General features: G+C 33.4%; 1 protein-coding gene across 2 annotated transcripts in view; it reads left to right on the top strand.

The window, feature by feature from the left end:
• Nup54 (nucleoporin 54) overlaps nucleotides 1-21,127 on the top strand; it is a 28,391-nt gene extending 7,264 nt beyond the window's left edge. For both annotated transcript variants that reach the window (XM_076864986.2, XM_076864987.2), the window contains 9 exons: nucleotides 4,040-4,266; nucleotides 7,205-7,392; nucleotides 8,131-8,327; nucleotides 9,747-9,801; nucleotides 10,184-10,277; nucleotides 12,290-12,397; nucleotides 17,394-17,513; nucleotides 17,788-17,898; nucleotides 20,324-21,127. In XM_076864986.2, the coding sequence (XP_076721101.1) occupies nucleotides 4,040-4,266; nucleotides 7,205-7,392; nucleotides 8,131-8,327; nucleotides 9,747-9,801; nucleotides 10,184-10,277; nucleotides 12,290-12,397; nucleotides 17,394-17,513; nucleotides 17,788-17,898; nucleotides 20,324-20,452 (1,229 nt within the window). In that variant the 3' untranslated portion in view covers nucleotides 20,453-21,127. The remainder of the gene's footprint in view (nucleotides 1-4,039; nucleotides 4,267-7,204; nucleotides 7,393-8,130; nucleotides 8,328-9,746; nucleotides 9,802-10,183; nucleotides 10,278-12,289; nucleotides 12,398-17,393; nucleotides 17,514-17,787; nucleotides 17,899-20,323) is intronic.
• Nucleotides 21,128-22,056: the final 929 nt, after the last annotated feature.

The following is a 22,056-nucleotide window of genomic DNA, read 5'->3' as shown; positions in this document are numbered from 1 at the left end:
CCTCTCAGGAACTGTTGCAGAAATTGGGCCAGTTGTCCTGTGAAATGTCCCCCATTCTGGATTTTTTTAATGGTTATTTCTTTGTATTATTTAGTTTCATCCTTCATAATTCTGATAAATGAAGTTAACTTTAGAGACTTGCTTAGATTCAGGTTAGACTCGTGGGCAAGAATCCTGGCAGTGGTGTTATGTGCTTCATATTACATCACACTGGGAGGCTATCCAGCTAAAATTGATTAGTGGGTTCATGTGGTAGTAGCTGATCTCTTTATAAAGTTCCTCATCAGCCTTTAATCTGATGGCTTCATTCATTGGTGATCTTTGCCTTAGTTATTTTATGAGAAATTACAAAATGTTAATTTTCTAATTTCCTTCTTCCTCACTGAAATTCTCTATAAAATGAATTTTTTCTTCATTTCCCCAAGCCTACTTGATCACCCTGATACAAAGTTTATATGGGAAAGACAGGAAAAATTCTAACAGACAAATTTTTATAAGGAGTTGGTGGCCTCATTTCCAGTAGTGTCCAATGAGTTGGAATTTTTTAAATTTTTGATCTTTTTAAAATTATCATTTGAAAGTGTGGACTTTAATAAATATATTTCAGTTAGTTGCATTTATTATTATTATTATTATTATTATTATTTTTGGTTCCTGGGGTTGAACCTACTGAGCCACATCCCCAGCCCATTTTTGTATCTTATTTAGAGACAGAGTCTCACTGAGTTGCTTAGGGCCTTGCTAAGTTGCTGAGGCTGTCTTTGAATTTGTAATTTTCCTGCCTTAGCCTCCCAAGCTGCTGGGATTAAAGGAGAGTGCTACTGTACCCGGCTCATTATTATTCTTGATGCTCACTTACCTTGTCACGTTTCTAGGAAATGGGAGCACTTCGTTGATACTCTCATTCTATTTTTATCCCTGCCACATCCTTCAGTACTCTTTAAACTTTTTGCCAGTTTCTTCTTCCCCAGAGATTTTGCACATTCTGTTTGTCTATAGTATTACCTCATGGCCTAGCCAACAAGTTCCAGTTAGATTTCTCTTGACGCCCTTTCTCAGGCTTTATTTACTCCCTTACTTAGTACTCATAGCCTTTGTTCTTCTCTGAGAAACTTTTCACAATTGTTATGATATGCTCAATTTGTTTAGAAGATATCTGTCTTATTTACCATTGTATCCTTAGTATGTAGCTCTATCTGACACATTTGTTGCATAAAGGTATAGTAAACACACACACACACACACACACACATATGCACTGTATATAGCCAGGCCTGGTGGCACACACCTGTAATCATAGCTGCTTGGGAAGCTAAGACAGGAAGATCTCAAGTTCAAGGCTAGCCTGGGCAACTTAGCAAATAAAGTAAAAAGGTTCTGGGGCTAGGTGTGGTAGTCCATAATCCCAGCAGCTCAGGATGCTGAGTTAGGAAGATTGCAAGTTCAAATCCAGCCTTAATAAAAGCAAGGCACTAATCAACTTGGTGAGACTGTCTCTAAATAAAATACAGAATAGGGCTGGGGATGTGGCTCAGTGGTGGAGTGTCCCTGAGTTCAATCCCCAGGACCAAAAAAAAAGGTGCTAGGGATGTAGCTCAGTGGTAGGTTCTACTAGGGTTCAATCCTCAGTACCACAAAAAAAAAAAAAAAAAAAAAAAAATATATATATATATATATATACACACACACACACACACACATACATACACATGTGCACTTACACATATACCAGGAGAGACAATATTGTTAAGAACTCTAAACGACCATAACATGTTCAGCCTCCCAAAATGGCTGTGCACTCTATGTAGGTATGATATGACAAAATACATTATACTTTTTACATATAACTAAAAAAAACAAATAAAAAAATTCTAAAGGTGTGGTATGTTCAATGAAAAAGATTTTCTTTGGGTAGCTAAAGAAATAATGGCAAAATGACTCTGACAAGGTAGGAAGATATAAGAAATCTGATATGCTAAGGCTTGAAGAGAGTCTATTGGATTTTGTAATTTGAGTTCATTAATGTCTTCTAGCTTGTGAATTTTGAGTAGACTAGTGTGACTGTAATCCAGTGTGAAATGTAAAAGGAGAGGCAGAATATAAATCAGTATAGATCTTCTCTCATTGAAAAGTTGAAGAAGGGGTTGGGATTGGGGCTTAGTGGTAGAGTGTTTGTCTAGCATGTGTGAGGCATTGGGCTTGATTCTCAGCATAAATTAATAAAATAAATGTTCATTAACATGTTAAATTTTTTTTTTTAAAGTTGAGGAAGAAAAACCTTGGAATTTCTTACTCAGTGCTAAAAAGTAAGCTTATAATAAGCCAGGATTCATGTTTTGATTTCCAGTCCATTTCTTTCCAATTTTTATGTACCCGTTTGGGTACTAATAATACTCTTCTGGATGGTAGGTAATAGGAGCACCTCTCTATCTCTGTAGAAGACCTATAGACCTTGGTGATACTTTCACTCTTTAGAGCTGAGAGAGAACTTAAATGTCAGATATAGTGTTCTAAAACTCAGGTCATTTTGATAATGTCTTCATGGTTTTTTTTTTTTTCTTATCTACATATCCTTTTAAGAAGTTTCCTTAAATTTATTTCCTCTTTAACATCATGTAGTTAAAATTTTAAGGAAGATATATATTGCTGATATAAATGGAAAGCAACCCTGTATAATTTGCTATAAAGAAAAATAGAACCAGCCAAGCACAGTGGTACCAGCTGCTTAGGAGGCTGAGGCAGGAGTGTTACTTGAGCCTACCAAAGCCCAACTTGGGCTGTACTCATCTCAAAAATTAAGAGGAAAAGAAAGATGACCAAAATTAAGTACAAAGAAAATACGATATTATTAATAAGCTAGATAAACTTTGCCTTAAGCTCTGAGCCTTAGACTTTTTCTTTCCTTTGTTCGCCAACAACCTGAGACTTTTGATATAATCAGATCATCAAAAGGTAACTTTTTTGTTATGTGAATTAATGCCATGTAGTAGTAACTCAGCTCTTGCTTGATAGCTTTCTTTGTTTTTTTGGTGGGGGGGGAGTCTCTTTTTTTAGTCTTTTCTTTTTTGGAACTAGGGATTGAACCTAGGGCTTCGTGAATGAATGCGTCCCAGCCCAAGCTTGACAGCTTTCTTAATATTTTTCTGCTCTATCAACTTTGCCATTGTTACACTGGAGAAATTGAAGCCCAGAGACTTGCTCCAAGTTACACAGTTATCTAAAGCTTTAGCCTGGCATACTGATGCCAATTATGTTAGTCTTTTCACTATATATTACTTTATAATCAGTGATATAATGATTTTTAGAATCATTTTTATATTATTTATATTATAGAAACATATTATACAAATTTATATTATTGAAATACAATAGCAATTTTATTTTTTAAATCCTGTAACTTCAAAAACTTTACTTTTTCATATTCATATGGTTTAATTCCAGTTTTAGTAATGGAATTAATTGTATTAAGCTCTCATCATTAGAAAAAGCAAGTTTAGTATTTAAGACTTGTCTTGTGTCCCTTTGTCTTATTTTTCTATACTGCCATAACAAATTATCAGCGTGGCTTATGACAACAGAAATTTATTACTTTACAGTTCTAAAGATAAGAAATCCAGGAATGGGTTTCACTGTGTTAAAGTGATGGCAGATCTGTGATAAATTCTGGAGACTCTCAGGGAGAATTCAGTCCCTTACCTTTTCCAGCTCCTAGAATCTCCCTACACTTCATGGTTTGTGATTCCTTCCTCCATCTTCAAAGTCAGCAGCATAGCGTCTTCCAATCTTACTTTGACTTTGAGCTCCTTTTTCTATCTTAAAGGACAATTATGATTATACTGAACCCATCCTGATAATCCCAGGGTAATCTCCATATTGCAGTACACCTATCTTAATTACATCTATAAAGTCCCTTTTGCCATGTAAGATAACACATAAAGGGTCTGTAGATTGGATAAGGACATCTTGGGGGAGGGGCATTATTCTGCCTATCCCATCTAAGGATTTGAATTGGGTTTTGTTGTTGTTTGTTTGTTTTTAGCATTAGGTGGTCTCTTCAGTCAGCCTGCCCAAGCTCCTACCCAGTCCAACCAGCTGATAAATACTGCAAGTGCTCTTTCTGCTCCGACACTATTGGGAGATGAAAGAGATGCTATTTTGGCAAAATGGAATCAACTGCAGGCATTTTGGGGAACAGGAAAAGGATATTTCAATAATAATATTCCACCAGTGGAATTCACACAAGAAAATCCCTTTTGCCGATTTAAGGTATTAATTCTGTTTCTGCTCTTTATTTTACAAAGAATACATTCAAAAGAACATGATTTTTGAATTAAAATTATATCAAGAAAACAGTTGCTTGTTTCTTTAGTACTTCTTGAACATGGTATGATTATACTTTAAAAAATATAGAAATTATAAAATCAGAATGTTTTCTTTTATGGCTCAGAGGGATCAGAATATGGCTAAAGATAATGTATCACTAGAACATGACTTATAACTTAAGGGAAAATGGTCTGCCTTGCACACCTGTAAAGGGGAGACTCAAAATTAGACATTAGTTGTATTCATATAACATTGGTAAGTAAACTGCAACCTGGCCAGTGGACAGTTGTCCTTGGCACGTGTAACCCTATTGCCATTTTCTTTGTTCTAATTTCTTGTCTACCAAGCAACCATCTCATTTTTAAAAATTTTTTTAAATTAGTTACACATGACAATACAATGATCTTTATATATCATGCATTTGAATCAGATGGGATATAATTTCTCATTTTCTGAGTGTACAGATTGCAGAATTACATTGGTCATGCAGTCATGTATATAACCAAAGTAATAATATCTATTTTATTCTGCTGTCCTTCCTTTCCCCCCTTTCCCTCGCCTCTTCTCTCATCACTTCTCTCTACCTAATCTAATGTGACCCACTTCTTTTTTTTCCCCCCTCACATCTTCATACCTGTATTCTGTATAACAAAGGGGGTTTCCTTCCCTCTTCTGTGCAATTCCCATTTTCCTCCCTTTCCCTCCCACCTCTCTTCCCTATCTAAAGGTAATTTTCTTCTCAAGCTCTTCCTCCCTACCCCATTTTGAGTCACCTCCCTTATATCAGAGAAGACATTCGGCATTTGTTTTTTGGGGATTGGTTAACTTTACTTAGCATAATCTGCCACCATTTCCCTGCAAATGACATGATCTTGTTATTTTTTAGTCCATTGTGTATAAATGCCATATTTTTTTATTCATATTTTTTTATTCATTCATCCATTGAAGGGCATCTAGGTTGGCTCCACAGTCCTGCTATTGGGAATTGTGCTGCTATAAACATTGATCTGGGTGTGTCCCTATAGTATGCCATTTTTAGGTCTTTTGAGTATAGTCCGAGAAGAAGAATAGCTAGGTCAAATGGTGGTTCCATTCCCAGTTTTCCAAGGAATCTCCACACTGCTTTCCAAATTGGCTGCACCAATTTGCAGTCCCATCAGCAATGTATGAGTGTACCTTTTTTCACGCATCCTCGACAGCACATGTTGTTGTTTGACTTCATAATGGCTGCCATTCTTACTGGAGTGAGATGGTATCTTAGAGTGGTTTTAATTTGCATTTCTCTGATTGCTAGCGATGCAACCATCTCATTTGAATTTGACTTCATATATTCATCCATCAGTGAAAGAGAATATGTAGGTCTACTTAAAAAGTTAATGTATTTTAGTCAGTTTTATATTTCAACCTGTGTGTGTTTGTGTGTGTGTGTGTGTGTGTGTGTGTGTGTGTGTTGCTAGGGATGGTACCTAGGGCCTTTTGCATGCTAGGCAAATGTCATACCACTTAGCTGTATACACACACCAGCCTTGTACTTCAGCCTTTTCTGAGTTACGTTGACCTGTGTCAGTCCCTTAAACTTAACCAGTAGTCTTGTGTTTGGAGCTACAGGCTGAGGATCAGATGCTTGAACAGAGTGAAACAAAAAGTGGTCAGCCTGTCTTTGTTAGAGTACATATCTTAGTCTCATCACTCTAACAAAAAAGTACACATTTGGGATCAAAGGCATTTCAGATTGCACATCTGAATAAGAATATTTGCATATGCATAATGAGACTCACCTTGGGGATAGGACCCAATCTAAACATGAAATTCATATATGTATTATATAGTTTTATACACAACCTGAAGCACATTGCTGTTTTGACTGCAACCCATTACATGAGAGCAGGTGTGAAAGTTTCCACTGAGCCATCATATCAAAAACAATTTCAGAATTTGAAGCACTTTGGATTTCAGTTACTCAACCTATATATTTTTTGAGTAAATTAGTTGAAATTTTAATCCTTTTGTTTAGTGATAAGAAATGCAATAGTAGATATAAGTTGAATATAATGATTTAAACTTTTTCTTTTTTCAAAAGTTGAAGTATACTATACTAATGGTAAAATGCATATTATACACTTGAGTGAATTTAAATACTTTTAAAAAGTTGTAAGTGGTAACAAGATAAATGGCTTGAAAACAAGATAAAGAGCAATAACAAGATAAAAATAAAAATATTTTAGCCTGGGTCTGGGGCTTATGGTTCAGTGGTAGAGTGCTTGCCTAGCACATGTGAGGCACTGGGTTCAATCCTTAGAATTGAATACAAAATAAATAAAATAAAGGCATTCTATCCATTTACAACTACACCAAAAAAAAAAAAAAACACCCAAAACTAACATGTTTAATAAAAGTTTTGTTACAAGAAACCATAAAATGATAGACCTTTTTTTAGTGATTTTAACCTGACAGTTTCATTATTGTACATTAAAAGTATTTATTTGTAAATCACTTCCTTATCTAGAACTTTAAGATTCTATGAATCAGGTATATTGAGAAATAAATTCAGTTGGCCTGTGATTTTTGCATTAATGTTTATAATGACATGCAAAGTTGTTTGATTGGTTCTAAATATTCAACAATAATGAATATCAAACTTTTTTCTGAGTAAAAGCTCTTCAGTTACTATTTTAAGGAGCAGATTTTAATTTCACCCTGTTATTATTCTTGGGTAATATAGTTATAATCGTGTGACTTCTTTGGGTACAAAATAATGTATTCTTCATAACCAAACATTAAGCTGTTTTGCCTCATTTTAGCAGTTATTAAGCTATTAATATTAAACTCTTGACTTAAGATGTGTACATATTTTTATATTATTTATTTTGTCATTTCGCAGGCAGTAGGTTATAGTTGTATGCCCAATAATAAAGATGAAGATGGGCTAGTGGTTTTAGTTTTCAACAAAAAGGAAACAGATATTCGAAGCCAACAACAGCAGTTGGTAGAATCATTGCACAAAATTTTGGGAGGAAACCAGACCTTAACTGTAAATGTAGAGGGTATTAAAACATTGCCAGATGATCAGTAAGTATACATAAAATATACTATTTATTTTTGTGTGCCCTGGTCCAGAGAGTAGTCAGCAGAGTTTTTTTTTGTTGTTGTTGTTGAAACACAGATTACATCTTAGAACAGAATATTATTTCCCAGCTGGTGGTTATTTAGTATTTGTAGAAATGTTTGTTTAAAAGCTTTTTTTTTTTTAAATTTTGGATTTCTTATTAGATGCTAATAATTTCAGACTTTCATTCAAGACCAGGAGGAAATATTTTATCACAGTTATACAAACTGAATGCCACATGATATTACTAGAAGGTTTAATTAACTTATTACCATTCATGTTCATTCATGACTAATTGTGATTACTTTACTTCCCTTGTCCTCATATGATTTTTAGTCTTAGTGGCAAGGCATTTTAAGGTTGAATTTTACTTCTTGCTATCAGTAATGCAGAAAAGTAACCCATAAGTTGCAGCAGAATCTTCAAAGTATTTCTTAGTCCTGAAAAATTATCAAATAACATTTATGTAGGACTTTGCAGCTGACCAAACCTTTTCACAAATTTGATCTTGTTGACCTGCATTTTAACTTTTATCATTTAAATTGGTTGACAACTGAATTTGAGGGTTTATTGTCCAAGATTTGAGGGGGAAAAAATTCTGAATTCATCTAGCACCCTTCTAAAATCATACGTTGTATTGATATTTGTGGCTGTGGGTTATATGTACTCAATATTTTATAAGTTGGGTTTTTTTCCTACAGGACAGAAGTTGTCATTTATGTTGTTGAACGTTCTCCAAATGGTACATCAAGAAGAGTTCCAGCTACAACATTATATGCACATTTTGAACAAGCTAATATAAAAACACAATTGCAGCAACTTGGTGTAACACTTTCTATGACTAGAACAGAACTATCTCCTGCACAGATTAAACAGCTTTTACAGAATCCTCCTGCTGGTATGTTTCTAGAGTCATACAATTGAAAAAATGAAAGATTTAGAAATAAGTGTTCCCCTTTTAGGAGATGTTGGTTGGTTATTAATGTTAATCAGTATGAGCTTATCACATGTCTACTTATTTGTGAGATCGTTTTGAATATTTGTATTCATTCATTCATGTAACTCTTTACTATATAGCTAATATATTTGTTAGAAATATTGAGAAATTATCAACTAAAGAAAAAGAATACATAATTCATCTACCCTCTTATATTATTTTGATTTCCTATAGCTTATCTCTTAAGCTGAATATTCAAATAAAACCTGGATTTTTTTCCACCGTAAGAGATTCTAGATGGCCTAACTCTATTGACTAGTTTTCCTTTATTTCCCTTCCCTAGAAGTAATTATTAATTCTTTATCTGTGATTTTAAATGTAAGCATACGTACTTGTAGTTTCTTTAAAAAAGGATTTTCCACTGTACATTTGCTGTAGCTTGCCTTTTCATCTACAGTCTTCCTTAGTACTTTTCATGTCAGTACATGAAGGTAAATTTTATTCTATTTAAACACCTACATAGTATTTTACACATATGTGTTGCTATTTAATTCCCGTGTTGTTTCTGAGTTTTCAGTTTTATAAACTGTTTCCTTGTAGATATGTCTGGAGTACATGGGTATGTACTTTTTTAGAATGGATCTCTGGAAATGAAATTGGAGTCAATATTATGTATGTTAGATATATACGTTTGATATTACCAAATTTCCCTCTAAAAAACCCCCACCATTTAAATTTCTTGTTTTTTGGGGGGTTACTGGGGATTGAACTCAGGGACATTCGACCACTCAGCTACATCCCCAGCCTGATTTTGTATTTTATTTAGAGACAGGGTCTCACTGAGTTGCTTCGCACTGAGTTGCTGAAGCTGGCTTTCAACCTGCGATCCTTCTTTCTCAGACTTCGAGCCTCTGGGATTGTAGGCATGCGCCACCACGCCTGGCTCCATTGGAATTCTTAACAGCAATATTTTTTACTGCTGCTGTTTTGCTACAGATGGCAATAAATTAATTTAAAAATTAATATTTAATCTGCATTTTCCTGATTACTAGCAAAGTTGAATTAGCTAAATATTTGTATTTTTTGTGAATTACCTATTTATGTCCTTGGTTCATTTTCTATTAGGGTCTGTCTCTGTCATAATAGGAGCTCTTAACTGTATTCTGAGGTTAATCTATTATCCTGTAGGTTTTAGGTATTTCCTTTCAACCTGTATTTTTTGTTTTAGCTTTGTCCTATAAAACTTTCTACTTTTAGAATGATCATATTTGACAATCATTTTTCATTATAGCTTCTGAGTCTGTCTTTGGGGAAAATCTTTCCCATACACATATTTTAAACACAGAAAAGTGTTTAAAAAATGTTTTTTCTTTGTGGTAGGTGTTGATCCTATTATTTGGGAACAAGCCAAGGTGGATAACCCTGATTCTGAAAAGTAAGTGTTTCTTCAAGCTAATATTTACTACTATGGAAGCAAACAGATGTAAGCTAAGCTCTTAATTGTATTTATAACATTTGAGGAGTCTATTTTCATTGCTTTAAAAAAAAAAAATGTTTGGGGAGACCCATAGTGTGGTGAAAACTACTAGAGATGAAGAAATCTGAGTGCCATTTCCCCAATTAACATTGAGTTTCATTATAATTTTTGACAACTATATTTCCTCATTATTTCCTCATTTGTAAAATAGGGAGGAACACTTGATTTCATATTGATCCATCTAGAAATTTGATGTAAAATTATATATTACTATGAAAATCTTATATATTTTGTAGTAACAGACTTAAGATCAGATAATTGACTACTTGCATTTCTTCAGGTTAATTCCTGTACCAATGGTGGGTTTCAAAGAGCTGCTTCGAAGATTGAAGGTTCAAGATCAGATGACTAAGCAGCATCAGACCAGATTAGATGTAAGCAACTAGCTTTTTATTCTCTGGTTCTGGAAGTAGGTAGAGGGACTAGAGACATTTAATTATTTTATCATGGGTGCCATTTTTCTCTTATGGGGAACCAGTATACTGCACTTTAACAATTATAGCTTTATACAACTACCTTCTTTATAATAGGGTTCTTGATATCATATAAATATGATTTGATATATTTCAAAAATATTGATTTTCTTTTTTGGTACTCAAAATATTTTCTAATTTCCTTTGAGAATTTTGATTGTTTTTGATTATTGAATTATTTAAAAATATTTTTCATTTCCAAGTGTTGGAGGTTTTTCGGGGATTGAACTCAGGGGCAGTAGACCACTGAGCCACATCCCCAGCCCTATTTTTTATTTTATTTAGAGACAGGGTCTCACTGAGTTGCTTAGCGCCATTGCTGAGGCTGGCTTTGAACTCGTGATCCTCCTGCCTCAACCTCCCCAGCTGCTGGGATTACAGGTGTGTGCTACCACGCCCAGCCCATACATCTTAATTTTACAAGTAATTTCTAGTTTTTCATCTATTATCTCTGCTTTGATGTCCTTTGTGGAATAGAAATTCTTAATTTTATTATAACTAAATTGGGGTGTTTTTGATTTTCCTTTTTTGTCCTTAGAAATTTTTTTAAACCATTCTTTACCCTAGGATCTAAGAGTCACCTACATTTTTTTCTAACATTTAGAGTTTAATCTTTCACATTTGCCTCTTTTGCCCTCAGTGGAGTTCACCTCTTTACATGTTATGTAACTTGAACTTTTTTTCTGAATGGTGGGTCTATTTTTCAAATATCCATAAAAAATTTGATTTACCCCATTTAACTAAGAATTTGAATTATTATATGTATATATATGTATATGATCTAATTCTAGATCTATTATGTTTCAGGGTCCAGTTGGTCTGTTCTCACAAGAGTTTTTTTACTTTTGTGGCTTTGCAACACATACTAAAAGCTAGTAGATTGAATTTCCAGTTTTTGTTCTTCTCAGGGTTTTCTTGGCTCCCTATGGACCTTTATTTTTTCATAAAGATACTGGAATCAGTTTTTCAAAATGCCAGAATTTTGAAATTGTATTAAATGTAAAGACTAATTAGTAAAGAATTGAATCCTAATGCTAAATCACTCCATACATGAATATAATTTGTCTCTTTAATCACTGATGTCTTTTATGTCCTTCATAATTATTTTAATATATTCTTTTTAAAAATCTTGCATGCTCCTTTCTGGTTAATTCCTGGATGGTCAATAAATACTGCAGATGGTAACATGGTCACCTAGTTTTGTCTCTTTATAATGGCCTGGCATTTATTTCCTTCAAAGGTGATATGCACAGATGGACTTGTTAAAATGTGTTATACAATCTTCTTATCCTCTTTCCTATGTCTATGTTAGCCAGTGACATAGAATGATTAATTATGATGGGACCGTTATGGGATTAAATCCAGTTGGAATGCTTTACTGATATGGAGAGATTTTTAACCTAGTTTGTTAAGATTTTGTAAGGCAGAAAGTAGGATTTTAAGCCAGGCAAAGAATAAATTAAAGATCCAGTGTCATAAAAATGTATTCAGTTGTAGAATTCATATATCTTTTCCTCTCCAATCTGATTACTCCAAATATTCTGTAAACAGTTGTTTTGGGCTATACTATATTTTATGGCAATAGATTGAGGTGATTAAGCCTACCCCTATCCTCTGCCCCTTTTTACTATGCAATGCCCAAATATCCTAGTGCTCTGAAGAATTCTTTTAATAGTAACTTATGATTTTAGATACATAAGAAGGAAAAACTGCAAATGCAGAATTAAAGGGAAAGAATTTCATATTTTGAGAGATAAATTTCAAGTTTATTTCAGATTTAGGCTTTGTATATAGGCATACCTGATAAATAATTGTAATACCCATACCTGACTTATCTAAAAGGCATTTTTTCCCCTGATAAATAATTGTAATACCCATACCTGACTTATCTAAAAGGCATTTTTTCCCCACAGATTATATCTGAAGATATTAGTGAGCTACAAAAGAATCAAACTACAACTATGGCCAAAATTGCACAATATAAGAGGAAACTCATGGACCTTTCCCATAGAACCTTACAGGTAGTAATTTGGAATTTTCCCCCCAACATTTACAAGATGATACCTGTGAATTACTAGCTGAATATAGGAAAAAAAGAGACTCAGAAGAAATAATGATCCAAACAGTAAGTACCAAACTTAGTAAAACCTAGACATTGGAGAAGTCTTACAGGGTTGGGTAAGGAGAGTAAAACTCACATCTTGGTAACAGAGTAAAGGAAAACCATGAAGAAATAAAGCATTTTAGTATGAGGAAAGCATATATGAAATCACTGATATCTAGTCTTCATAAAGTAGAAAATACTTTTTATTTTTGAATGCCAGAAAAGGGAGTGTAACCACTAATGGTTGAAAAAAACAACAGAACTTCCAAATTAACAAGAGAAAATTAAAAATGAACAACAATAACAAAAAAGCACCCTGAAATTATAAACTATCATGAAAACAAATATTACATACCAGAATCAGTGGGATGCAGCAAAAACTGTCCTCAAGAGGAAAATGTATAGGCTTAAAAAAAAAAAAAAAAAAAAAAACTTCATTTCTAAAAATCAAAGAAAATAAACTCATGTGGTAGCATGTTAAAGTACTTCATTTTCTTTTATTGCTGAGTAATACTTCATCATATGAATGTTCTGCATTTTTATTCACTCATCATTTGATCCACACTTTGGTTGTTTTCACCTTTTGGCTATTGTGAATAATGTTGTCATTAATATTTGTGGACATTTTATTAGATGTATGCTTCCATTTTCTTGGGTATAAATCTAGGAGTGAAATTTCTGGGTCATATGGTTAATACTGCATTTAATTGTTTGTGAAATTGCCAAACTGTTTTTCAAAGCAGCTGTAGCATTTTACATCTCTATTTTTAGCACCTTAAAAAAAAAATCTATGAACAGGTTCTAATAAAAAATGCAAATTATGTTTAGTGAAAAAAAGACTTACTGGCTATATAATGCATGATTTCATTTATATGACATGCAAAAATGGGACAGTGCTGCTAGAGGCTGGAGATGAGAACTTTTGGGGATGATGGAAATAGTTTATACATACTTTTGTGGGTTGTATGGGGGATTATCCCAGGGCCTTATACATACTAAGCATGAATTCTACCATTTAGCTATACTCCAAACACCTTTTTTATTTATTTTTTTTGCAAGTTTTTTTGTCTATTTTTGTTTTGGTTTTTTTTTTTTTTTTTTTTTTTTTTAATAAAGAAGGATAAGTGTTTGAAACTAGCTTCTAGAGGGATAAAAAGAAATAATGATGGGGACTTCCTTTATCAGATTTATAACTTACTTTAAACTTCTTGTACTTTTTTGGTATCTTTTTTCTTTTCATTCTCTCATGCTTTTTTGTGGCGGGTGGGAGGCTCTGCAGTGCTAGTGGTCAGACTCAGGTCATCATAATTTTGGTGGTGGTTACATGACTGTATATATTTGTCAAAATTAACTAGAGACCTATAGAACTCTACACCTAAGTGGGTGAATTTTGTTGTATGTGGATTATACCTCAGTGAATTGGGACCAGAAAACCCCAGAAATTCTAAATGAAGAAATGACAGTCTTTCAATATAACAGTGTTCTAACACATTAAGGGAAAATATATAATAGACTATATCCAAAAATAGCAAATATTTCAAAAGGCAAAACATAAAAATGGATATTCAGAACCTAGACCCTGAGATACCCAATCTTATCATTATTAATCACTGTTATCATGGAGGTTTTCAAAAATATAATAAGCAATAAAATAATATCAATACTGGACAGGAGATAAAACAATCATTTTGCTGATGACATTATTTAGAAAACTCAGGACAATTTCTCATAGAATTAGTGTAATCTGGCTAGATATAAAGTGTAAAAATTAGCTTTTCTTATATCATCATGAAAACAGGAAAATACAACATTTGTTATGATGACAAAACTATAAAATACTTAGGAATAAATTTATGAGGAAAGTACATAATTTGAGGTCTTTACAAATAGATAAAAACATATTTTTAGATGAAAAGACATCATAAAGTTTAAAAAGGAATTAAATATTTAAAAAATTGATTAAAAAATTTTTTTTTAATAAAGAAGGATAAGTGTTTGAGTCTAGCTTCTAGGACAATATAAAAGAAAAAATGAATGGGACCTTCCTTTATAAGTAAGGTTTAAGAACCTACTTTAAAACTCTTGTGGTCAGGCTGGGGATGTGGCTTAAGTGATAACGCACTCGCCTGACATGCGCAGGGCGCTGGGTTCGATCCTCAGCACCACATAAAAATAAAGATGTTGTGTCCACCAAAAACTGAAAAATAAATATTAAAAAAAATTCTCTCTCTCTCTCTCTCTCTCTCTCTCTCTCTCTCTCTCTCTCTCTCTCTCTCTTTCTCTCCTCTCTTAAAAAAAAAAAAAAACTCTTGTGGTCAAATCAATGTTAAATTGACAATAGGATTAGACATAAAGATCTCTGGAAGAGAATAGAAAATCTGTAAGTAGATGCAAGTATATCTGTATGCTTGACATATGACAGAGGTGGTAGTTCAATTCAGTGAGATTGTTTAGTAAACAATGCTATAATATCTGTGAGAAAATAAAATGTAGACCACTGCATCATACTATATACAAAAGTAGATTAAAGACACAACTCTTAAAAAAAAACTCCTGAGGCTGCATGTACAACTTCAGGGACTAGAGAGACACTTGGTCAAAAACTGTAAAACAGATACTACATAAGAATTAGAAAACATTATGGCAAAATATACCAGAAGCCATGTGTCAGTAGTTGTGGAAATTTTGCAAAAAGCATTTATTTTATCTTTAGGTTAATATATGTATTATACAAAAGAGATTCTATAATTTGACAAGAAAACCTAATTGAAATGTGGGCAAAATATTTGTAAAGGCATGTCACAGAAAAACAAATACAAAGTTACTTCTTAACCAGAGATGCTCCTCTAGCTTACTAGAAGTCAGGGATTTGCAAATTAAAGAAAAAAATTTTTATGTTCATCAGATCAGAAAATTTTAACCACCACTACCAGTGGCTGGCAGGAATGTGGGGTATAGGTAACTCTGACAAGTGGTTTGTGAATCTACACAGTTAGAATTTTTGGAGAAAGCCGTCTTAGCAGCTTCTATTATAACTGAAAACATACTTTTAAGCCCAGCAATCTCATTCTTGGGGGTCTAGAAAGATCTTTACACAAAAATATGTATTAAAGCATTGGTCATAGAATCATAACTAGAAATAAATATATGCCTATCAAGATAATAATGATTGATTATTGGTTATTACTCATGAAAAGGCATGAAGCTGTTAAAAATAACAAATTAGAGCCACACTTCTTAAGGATTTTAGTATGATTATAATTGAGTTAACTTTGTGGGGAAAAAAAGAATTAGGAGTATGGATGAAAGTTTGAAGGAACTTGCAGTTTTGACACTGTGTATTTTGGGATTGGGGGTAAGAGCAGAGCAAATCTACCTTTAGTAGTCTCAGCACTGATTCCCGATGTACTATTAAGTTCGCTTAAAGAAAGAAGCACGACACATAATAACAGTATAGTTGTATTTTAGATACATGTATGTGCATGTATGTTTTGTATGTGTGAACGAAAGTATAGAGGAATGAACTTTAGTCAGTGCTGTTTCTCTTGAGAGAATGAGAGAAAATTTGCCAAAATTCTTGTATGGTTTCTAGACAGGCTAATACTGCTTTTTAAATCTGAAGCAGAAGTCCAATAAAATTTTTAAAAACTTAAAATTATTTTAAGCTCACATTTTTATATAAAGAACACTTGATTCTGAAAGGCTATAAAGGTGTAAAACTGTGAGGTGCATAGAGAGCCTACCCCTCACACATCCGAAGAGCACTAATCTCTAGGGTATATAAAGAACTCAAAAAGCTAAGCACCAAAAAAGTAAATAACCCAATCAATAAATTGGGCCAAGGATCTGAACAGACACTTTTCAGAAGATGATATACAGTCAATCACCAAATATATGAAAAAATGTTCATCATCACTAGCAATTAGTGAAATGCATATCAAAACCACTCAAGATTTCATTTCACTCCAGTCAGAATGGCAGCTATTATGAAGACAGACAATAAGTGTTGGTGAAGATGTGGCGAAAAAGGTACACTCATACACTGCTGGTGGGACAGCAAATTGGTATAGCCAATATAGAAAGAAGTATGGAGATTTCTTGAAAATTGGGAATGGAACCACCATTTGACCCAGCTATCCCTCGCCTCAGTCTATACCTAGAGGACTTAAAAACAGCATACTACAGGGACACAGCCACATCAGTGTTTATAGCAGCACAATTCATAATAGTTAAACTCTTGGAACCAACCTAGATGCCCTTCAACAGATGGATTAAAAAATATGGCATGTATATACAATGGAATATTATTCAGCAATAAAAAAGAGTAAAATCATGGTATTTGCAGGTAAATAGATGGAGTTAGAGAAGATAATGCTAAGTAAAGTTAGCCAATCCCAAAAAAACAAATGCTAAATGTTTTGATATAAGGAGGCTGATTCATAGTGAGGTAGGGAGAGAGGGAGCCTGGGAGGAATAGACAAACTCTAGATAGGACAGAGGGGTTGGAGGGGGGGTATGGGGTTATTAATAATAGTAGAATGTGTTGATCATTATTATCCAAAGTACAGGTATGAAAACAAGATTGGTGTGAATATACTTTGTATACAAACAGAGATAAAAAATTGTGCTCTATAAGAATTGTAATGCATTCCGCTGTCATATATAAATTTTTAAAACAGTGTTTTACAAAAAGAAAAAAAAGTATAAAAACCATAGGTTTAAAAGAACTGTTGTACTCCTTCTACCAGCACTTAAGTGATACTTATACCTAGTACCACAGAAATGTGAGTCAGGTCTTGAACTGTTAAGCCCAGCTTTATTGTTAGTTTTCAGCTAATTTCTGTCAACAATTAGTAAAATTACTTGCATAACTGAAAAAAGTTCTATTAGTATTGATGATTTCTTTTTAATAGGTCCTAATCAAACAGGAAATTCAAAGGAAAAGTGGTTATGCCATCCAAGCTGATGAAGAGCAGCTGCGGGTTCAGCTAGATACAATTCAGTGTGAACTGAATGCACCTACTCAGTTCAAAGTAAGCATTTCTACAACATAAAGCTAGAATTTATTTCAGGTGGATTTGCAGACAAGTTTTAAGTAGTTTTCAAACAATAACTTTGCATTTTTTAACATTCTTTAATTGACCTTAGTCATGATTTTTTTTGCCTTGTGTTAGTGCTTCGAATAATGTACAGAGCAAGAATTGGAAATTTTTAATTGATAATTTTGAAACTCTCCTTTCAAAAGGTTCTCTTTTTGAAATGGTTGCTGTTGTTAGCAGTTGTATTTTGACCCATTCTTACTCTTAGGGCCGACTAAATGAACTGATGTCCCAAATCAGAATGCAAAATCATTTTGGAGCAGTCAAATCTGAAGAAAGATATTATATAGATGCAGATCTATTGAGAGAAATTAAGCAGGTAAGTGTTATACAAAGATGTACTTTTTAAAAGTGTCAGCTTACCACTTCACATTCATTAGGATGGCTATTATCCAAAAATAATAATAATGTGTTTGCAATGATGTGGAGAAGTTGGAACCTTTGAACTGTTAAGGAAAGTGGAGCCTATGGAAAACAATGTGGTAGGGCCTCAAAATGTTATAAACAGAGTTACTAGGTGATCTGGCAGTTCCACTCTAGATGACCCAAGGAAATTGAAAGCAGGTATTTGAACAGATATGCCTCCATGTATATACACACACAATGTGCTATTTATTCCTAAGAAGAAGAAAATTCTTACACATGCCATAACATTGATAGACCTTGAAGATGTTATCCTAAGTGACATAAGCCAGCCATAAAAGGACTAATTTTGTATGATTCCACTTACATGAGGTACCTAAAATAGTCCAGTTAATAGAGAATAATGGTGGTTGCCAGGGGATGAGAAGAGGGGGGAATGGAGAGTACTATTTTATTGGCACAGAATTTCAGTTTGGGAAGATGAAAAGTTCTAGAGATAGATGGTGGTGATTACTGCCCAACATTGTCAATGTACTTATACCCCTGATTTGGGCTTAACAGTTCAAATGATAAATTTTATTTTCTATTTTACCACAATAAAAAATAAGTGAATCATGCCCATCATCATCTCCTCTGAGCATATAAAGGGTAATTTAGAGGTAATAGAAGCTGTAAAGTTACCTAGACCTTACTACTCAAAGTGTAGGTGGCAGGAGCACCTGGAAGATCATTAGAAATGCAAAATCTCAGTCTTTTTTCTAAATCTACTCAACTTGCATTTTACCAAGGTCATAGGGGGAGGGGTGTGCATGTTAAATTGAAGAGCAACTATTGGAGATCATACTTTCTCAATCTGTATGCCACATACAAGTATATAGTGTTAAGGGACCTATGCAGAGGTTGGGATAGCCAGAATCTTCAACCATGTGTCTAAGGCTCACTTTGAATAAAAAAAAAGATTTTTTTACTATAACGTATTTTCATACAAATTTATTTAATGAAAGCTATTCAAATATTGATTGTGCATAAATAAAATATTAAACCAGGTATAATGTCTCGTGCCTGTAATCCCAGCAACTTGGGAGGCTAAGGCAGAAAGGATCACAGGGTTGAGGCCAAGCTTTAGCAATTTAGCAAGACCCTGTCTGAAAATAAATTTAAAAATAAAAAAAAAGGACGGGGGTGTAACTCAGTGTTGAAGAGTGCTTCTGGAATCAGTCCCTAGCAACAGCAGCAGCAACAATGACAAAAAAAATTGTGTGTGTATATAAGTACATATATGTATGTGTGTATGTATACATATATATATATATTATGTGCATATGTGTACACATACGTATTTGTTGTTTGTATAAAAGATGGTAACTTGGTGAAACATACTAGGTGTACTGGCATGAGCTTGAGGATTTTAGATAGTTGTGTTAAGTACATATATGTATGTGTGTATGTATACATATATATTATGTATATATGTGTGTATGTATACACATATGTATTTGTTGTTTGTATAAAAGATGGTAACTTGGTGAAACATACTAGGTGTACTGGCATGAGCTTGAGGATTTTAGATAGTTGTGTCATTAACAAAGCAAATCTAGAACTTTGTGGAAATGTAAAATAATGCATATACTTTTGATTATTTTGTGCTTCTCTTTTTAAAGTAAATATAGCTTTTAGCGGTAAATCTTTTGAAGGTTATCTTTAAAGAGTTGTGAGGTGACTATTAGCACATTATAGTACAGAGCCATATTAAAGAGTCTGTACATGCAGTAATATTGGAAATCATATAAACAGCCATCTTTCTAAAATGTTTTGGAATTGAACCACAACTTGCCCTCTACTTTATTGCCTTGGGCAAATGACTTACCTACGTCTCAGTTTCTTTAAAGTAAAAATGACCCTGATACTCCAAAGGGTGCTCAAGGATTTTAAATGAATTAATAAGCAAGTTAATTTCAGTGAAGTTATTAAACAGTATGTTAGTATATGGGAAGGACTCCTAAAATGTTATCAACTATATTCATCATCACCCTTACCATCATTACATACTTTGTACTTCAAAACATGAAAATTGTTTTTAAAATGTTTACTTTTCTGACCATCTGTATTCATCTGTATTTAAGTACCTTCAACTTAATTTTGTTTTAATATAACAATATATCTGTTTAAGATGCTGCTCATATTTTACCTTTCTTGAGAGTATACTTTTACTGTGGGTTATGTTAAAGTTTTATTAGTAAAAGATGTAAAAATGTTTGCTTGCCTGTTTTATTTAGAGCAGTTACTACGTACTATATTATTGCTAATACAATACTAAAATTTCTTATGAGTAGCTTGCAATTTAGTAGAATAATACATTAATATGTTCTATTTTATTCTAGCATTTGAAACAACAACAGGAAGGCCTTAGTCACTTGATTAGCATCATAAAAGATGATCTAGAAGACATTAAGTTGGTAGAACATGGATTGAATGAAGCCATCCATGTCAGAGGTGGTGTCTTTAGTTGACAGTTCACAATCTTGTGTTGGTGGTTGGTGAAATACATCCTCTCAACTTACTTCATCAGGCCTTCCTTAAGAGAATGAAACTGACTGACCACGTGGAGAAAAAAGAAAATGATCCTCTCCTGGCTTGGGTTTTACCGACAAATCTGAAATAAAATAGCCACCTCACAACTCTTTAAAGATAACCTTCAAAAGATTTACCTCTAAAAGCTATATTTACTTTAAAAAGAGAAGTACATAATAACCAAAAGTATATGTATTATTTTACATTTCCCCAACAGCATTTTCTTAACTATAATCAGTGTTTAATGATTATTCTTCATTCAGCTTTCCATAGCAAGTAAATATATGTCTACTTTGCACATAATTACTGAGCTGTTGGATATTTGTACTTCAGAGAGTAAATGTACATCAGTTTTTATATTTGTGAAATCATCTGTGGGAGGAGTAGAGAAAAATCCAAAAGTATTTAATGGTTGATGTGGTTTTCTTTTTTGTTCTATAAAGATTTGAAAATATATTTTTATATTACTTTACTTGTTTGGAATTTACAGAACACACCTAAGCAATTAGGATATAACACAATTACCATTTTTGCAAATTTTTTGTTTTTTAAATCTTTATTTCTAAAAAAGATGAAAACTTTTAAATAAATTCTTTATTTGTAATTTTAGATAATTCTGTCTGTGCTTTCTTTATTTGGCTTTTGGGGAAAGACCATTAATGTCCATTCAAATCCTAAATTCATAATTATAATCAATCCAGGAGTTTCAGTCTTAAGATATCATCTAGGATAAGAATTCCCTGTGATAGCATTATTATGTGAAAACAGATATCCCGAGTTAGACAACATAATGTTTCTTTAACAACCCAATTTTTTTTAATGTATTTCTGACTGCAGTCTATAAATACCTGGGCTGCATATTGTTGTCACCTCTTAAAATGCTATAACTTTACTATGTGATGCTTTGGCTTATATTAGAGGTGTTACAAGAAATTAATAAGTCTTCCTATTGTATTTATGGGGAAGGTGAGAGATAGGATGCATGTATATCCAGAATGAGACCTCACTGAAGGAATTTCTCTGTTAGTACTGCAGACTAGGAGTTGCATAAGACTAGGAACTTTTAAACTGATTGTTCTTTCCAAGTTAGCTGCTATAGTCACTTAATTTGTTATATTCACTGAGCCACATAATCTAGTGGGCACATCACTAACCATGTATGCCGTGCTCATTTTCATGTACTATTAGGTTCTTGGTTCCACAAAATAAATACACCTAGGCAGAAGTCAGGGTCTGCCTTTTAAAGACAAGCCAGTCATCCTAGGCCTCACTGGGAATATATGCATAAGGCACATGTAGTACTACAGGTGTGTTCCTATTAAATGATAACGGAGTGCTGTGGACTAAATCTGTTTCCATAAAGTTCATAATTAAATTCTAATACCCAGTATGATAGTCCTTGAATGTGGAGTCTCTGGGAGGTGATCAGGTCAGGAGGGTAGAGTCTTCAATCAATGGGATTAGTGTCCTACCTCTCCTGTTCGAGCATTCTGCTATGTGAGACCCAGCAAGAAGACAGCTCTTCTACAAGAAACAAAAAGGG

The sequence above is a fragment of the Callospermophilus lateralis genome, chromosome 8, assembly GCF_048772815.1.
Source record: "Callospermophilus lateralis isolate mCalLat2 chromosome 8, mCalLat2.hap1, whole genome shotgun sequence".
Taxonomy (NCBI): Eukaryota; Metazoa; Chordata; class Mammalia; order Rodentia; family Sciuridae; genus Callospermophilus; species Callospermophilus lateralis.
This window is presented reverse-complemented; position numbering and strand designations above follow the sequence as displayed.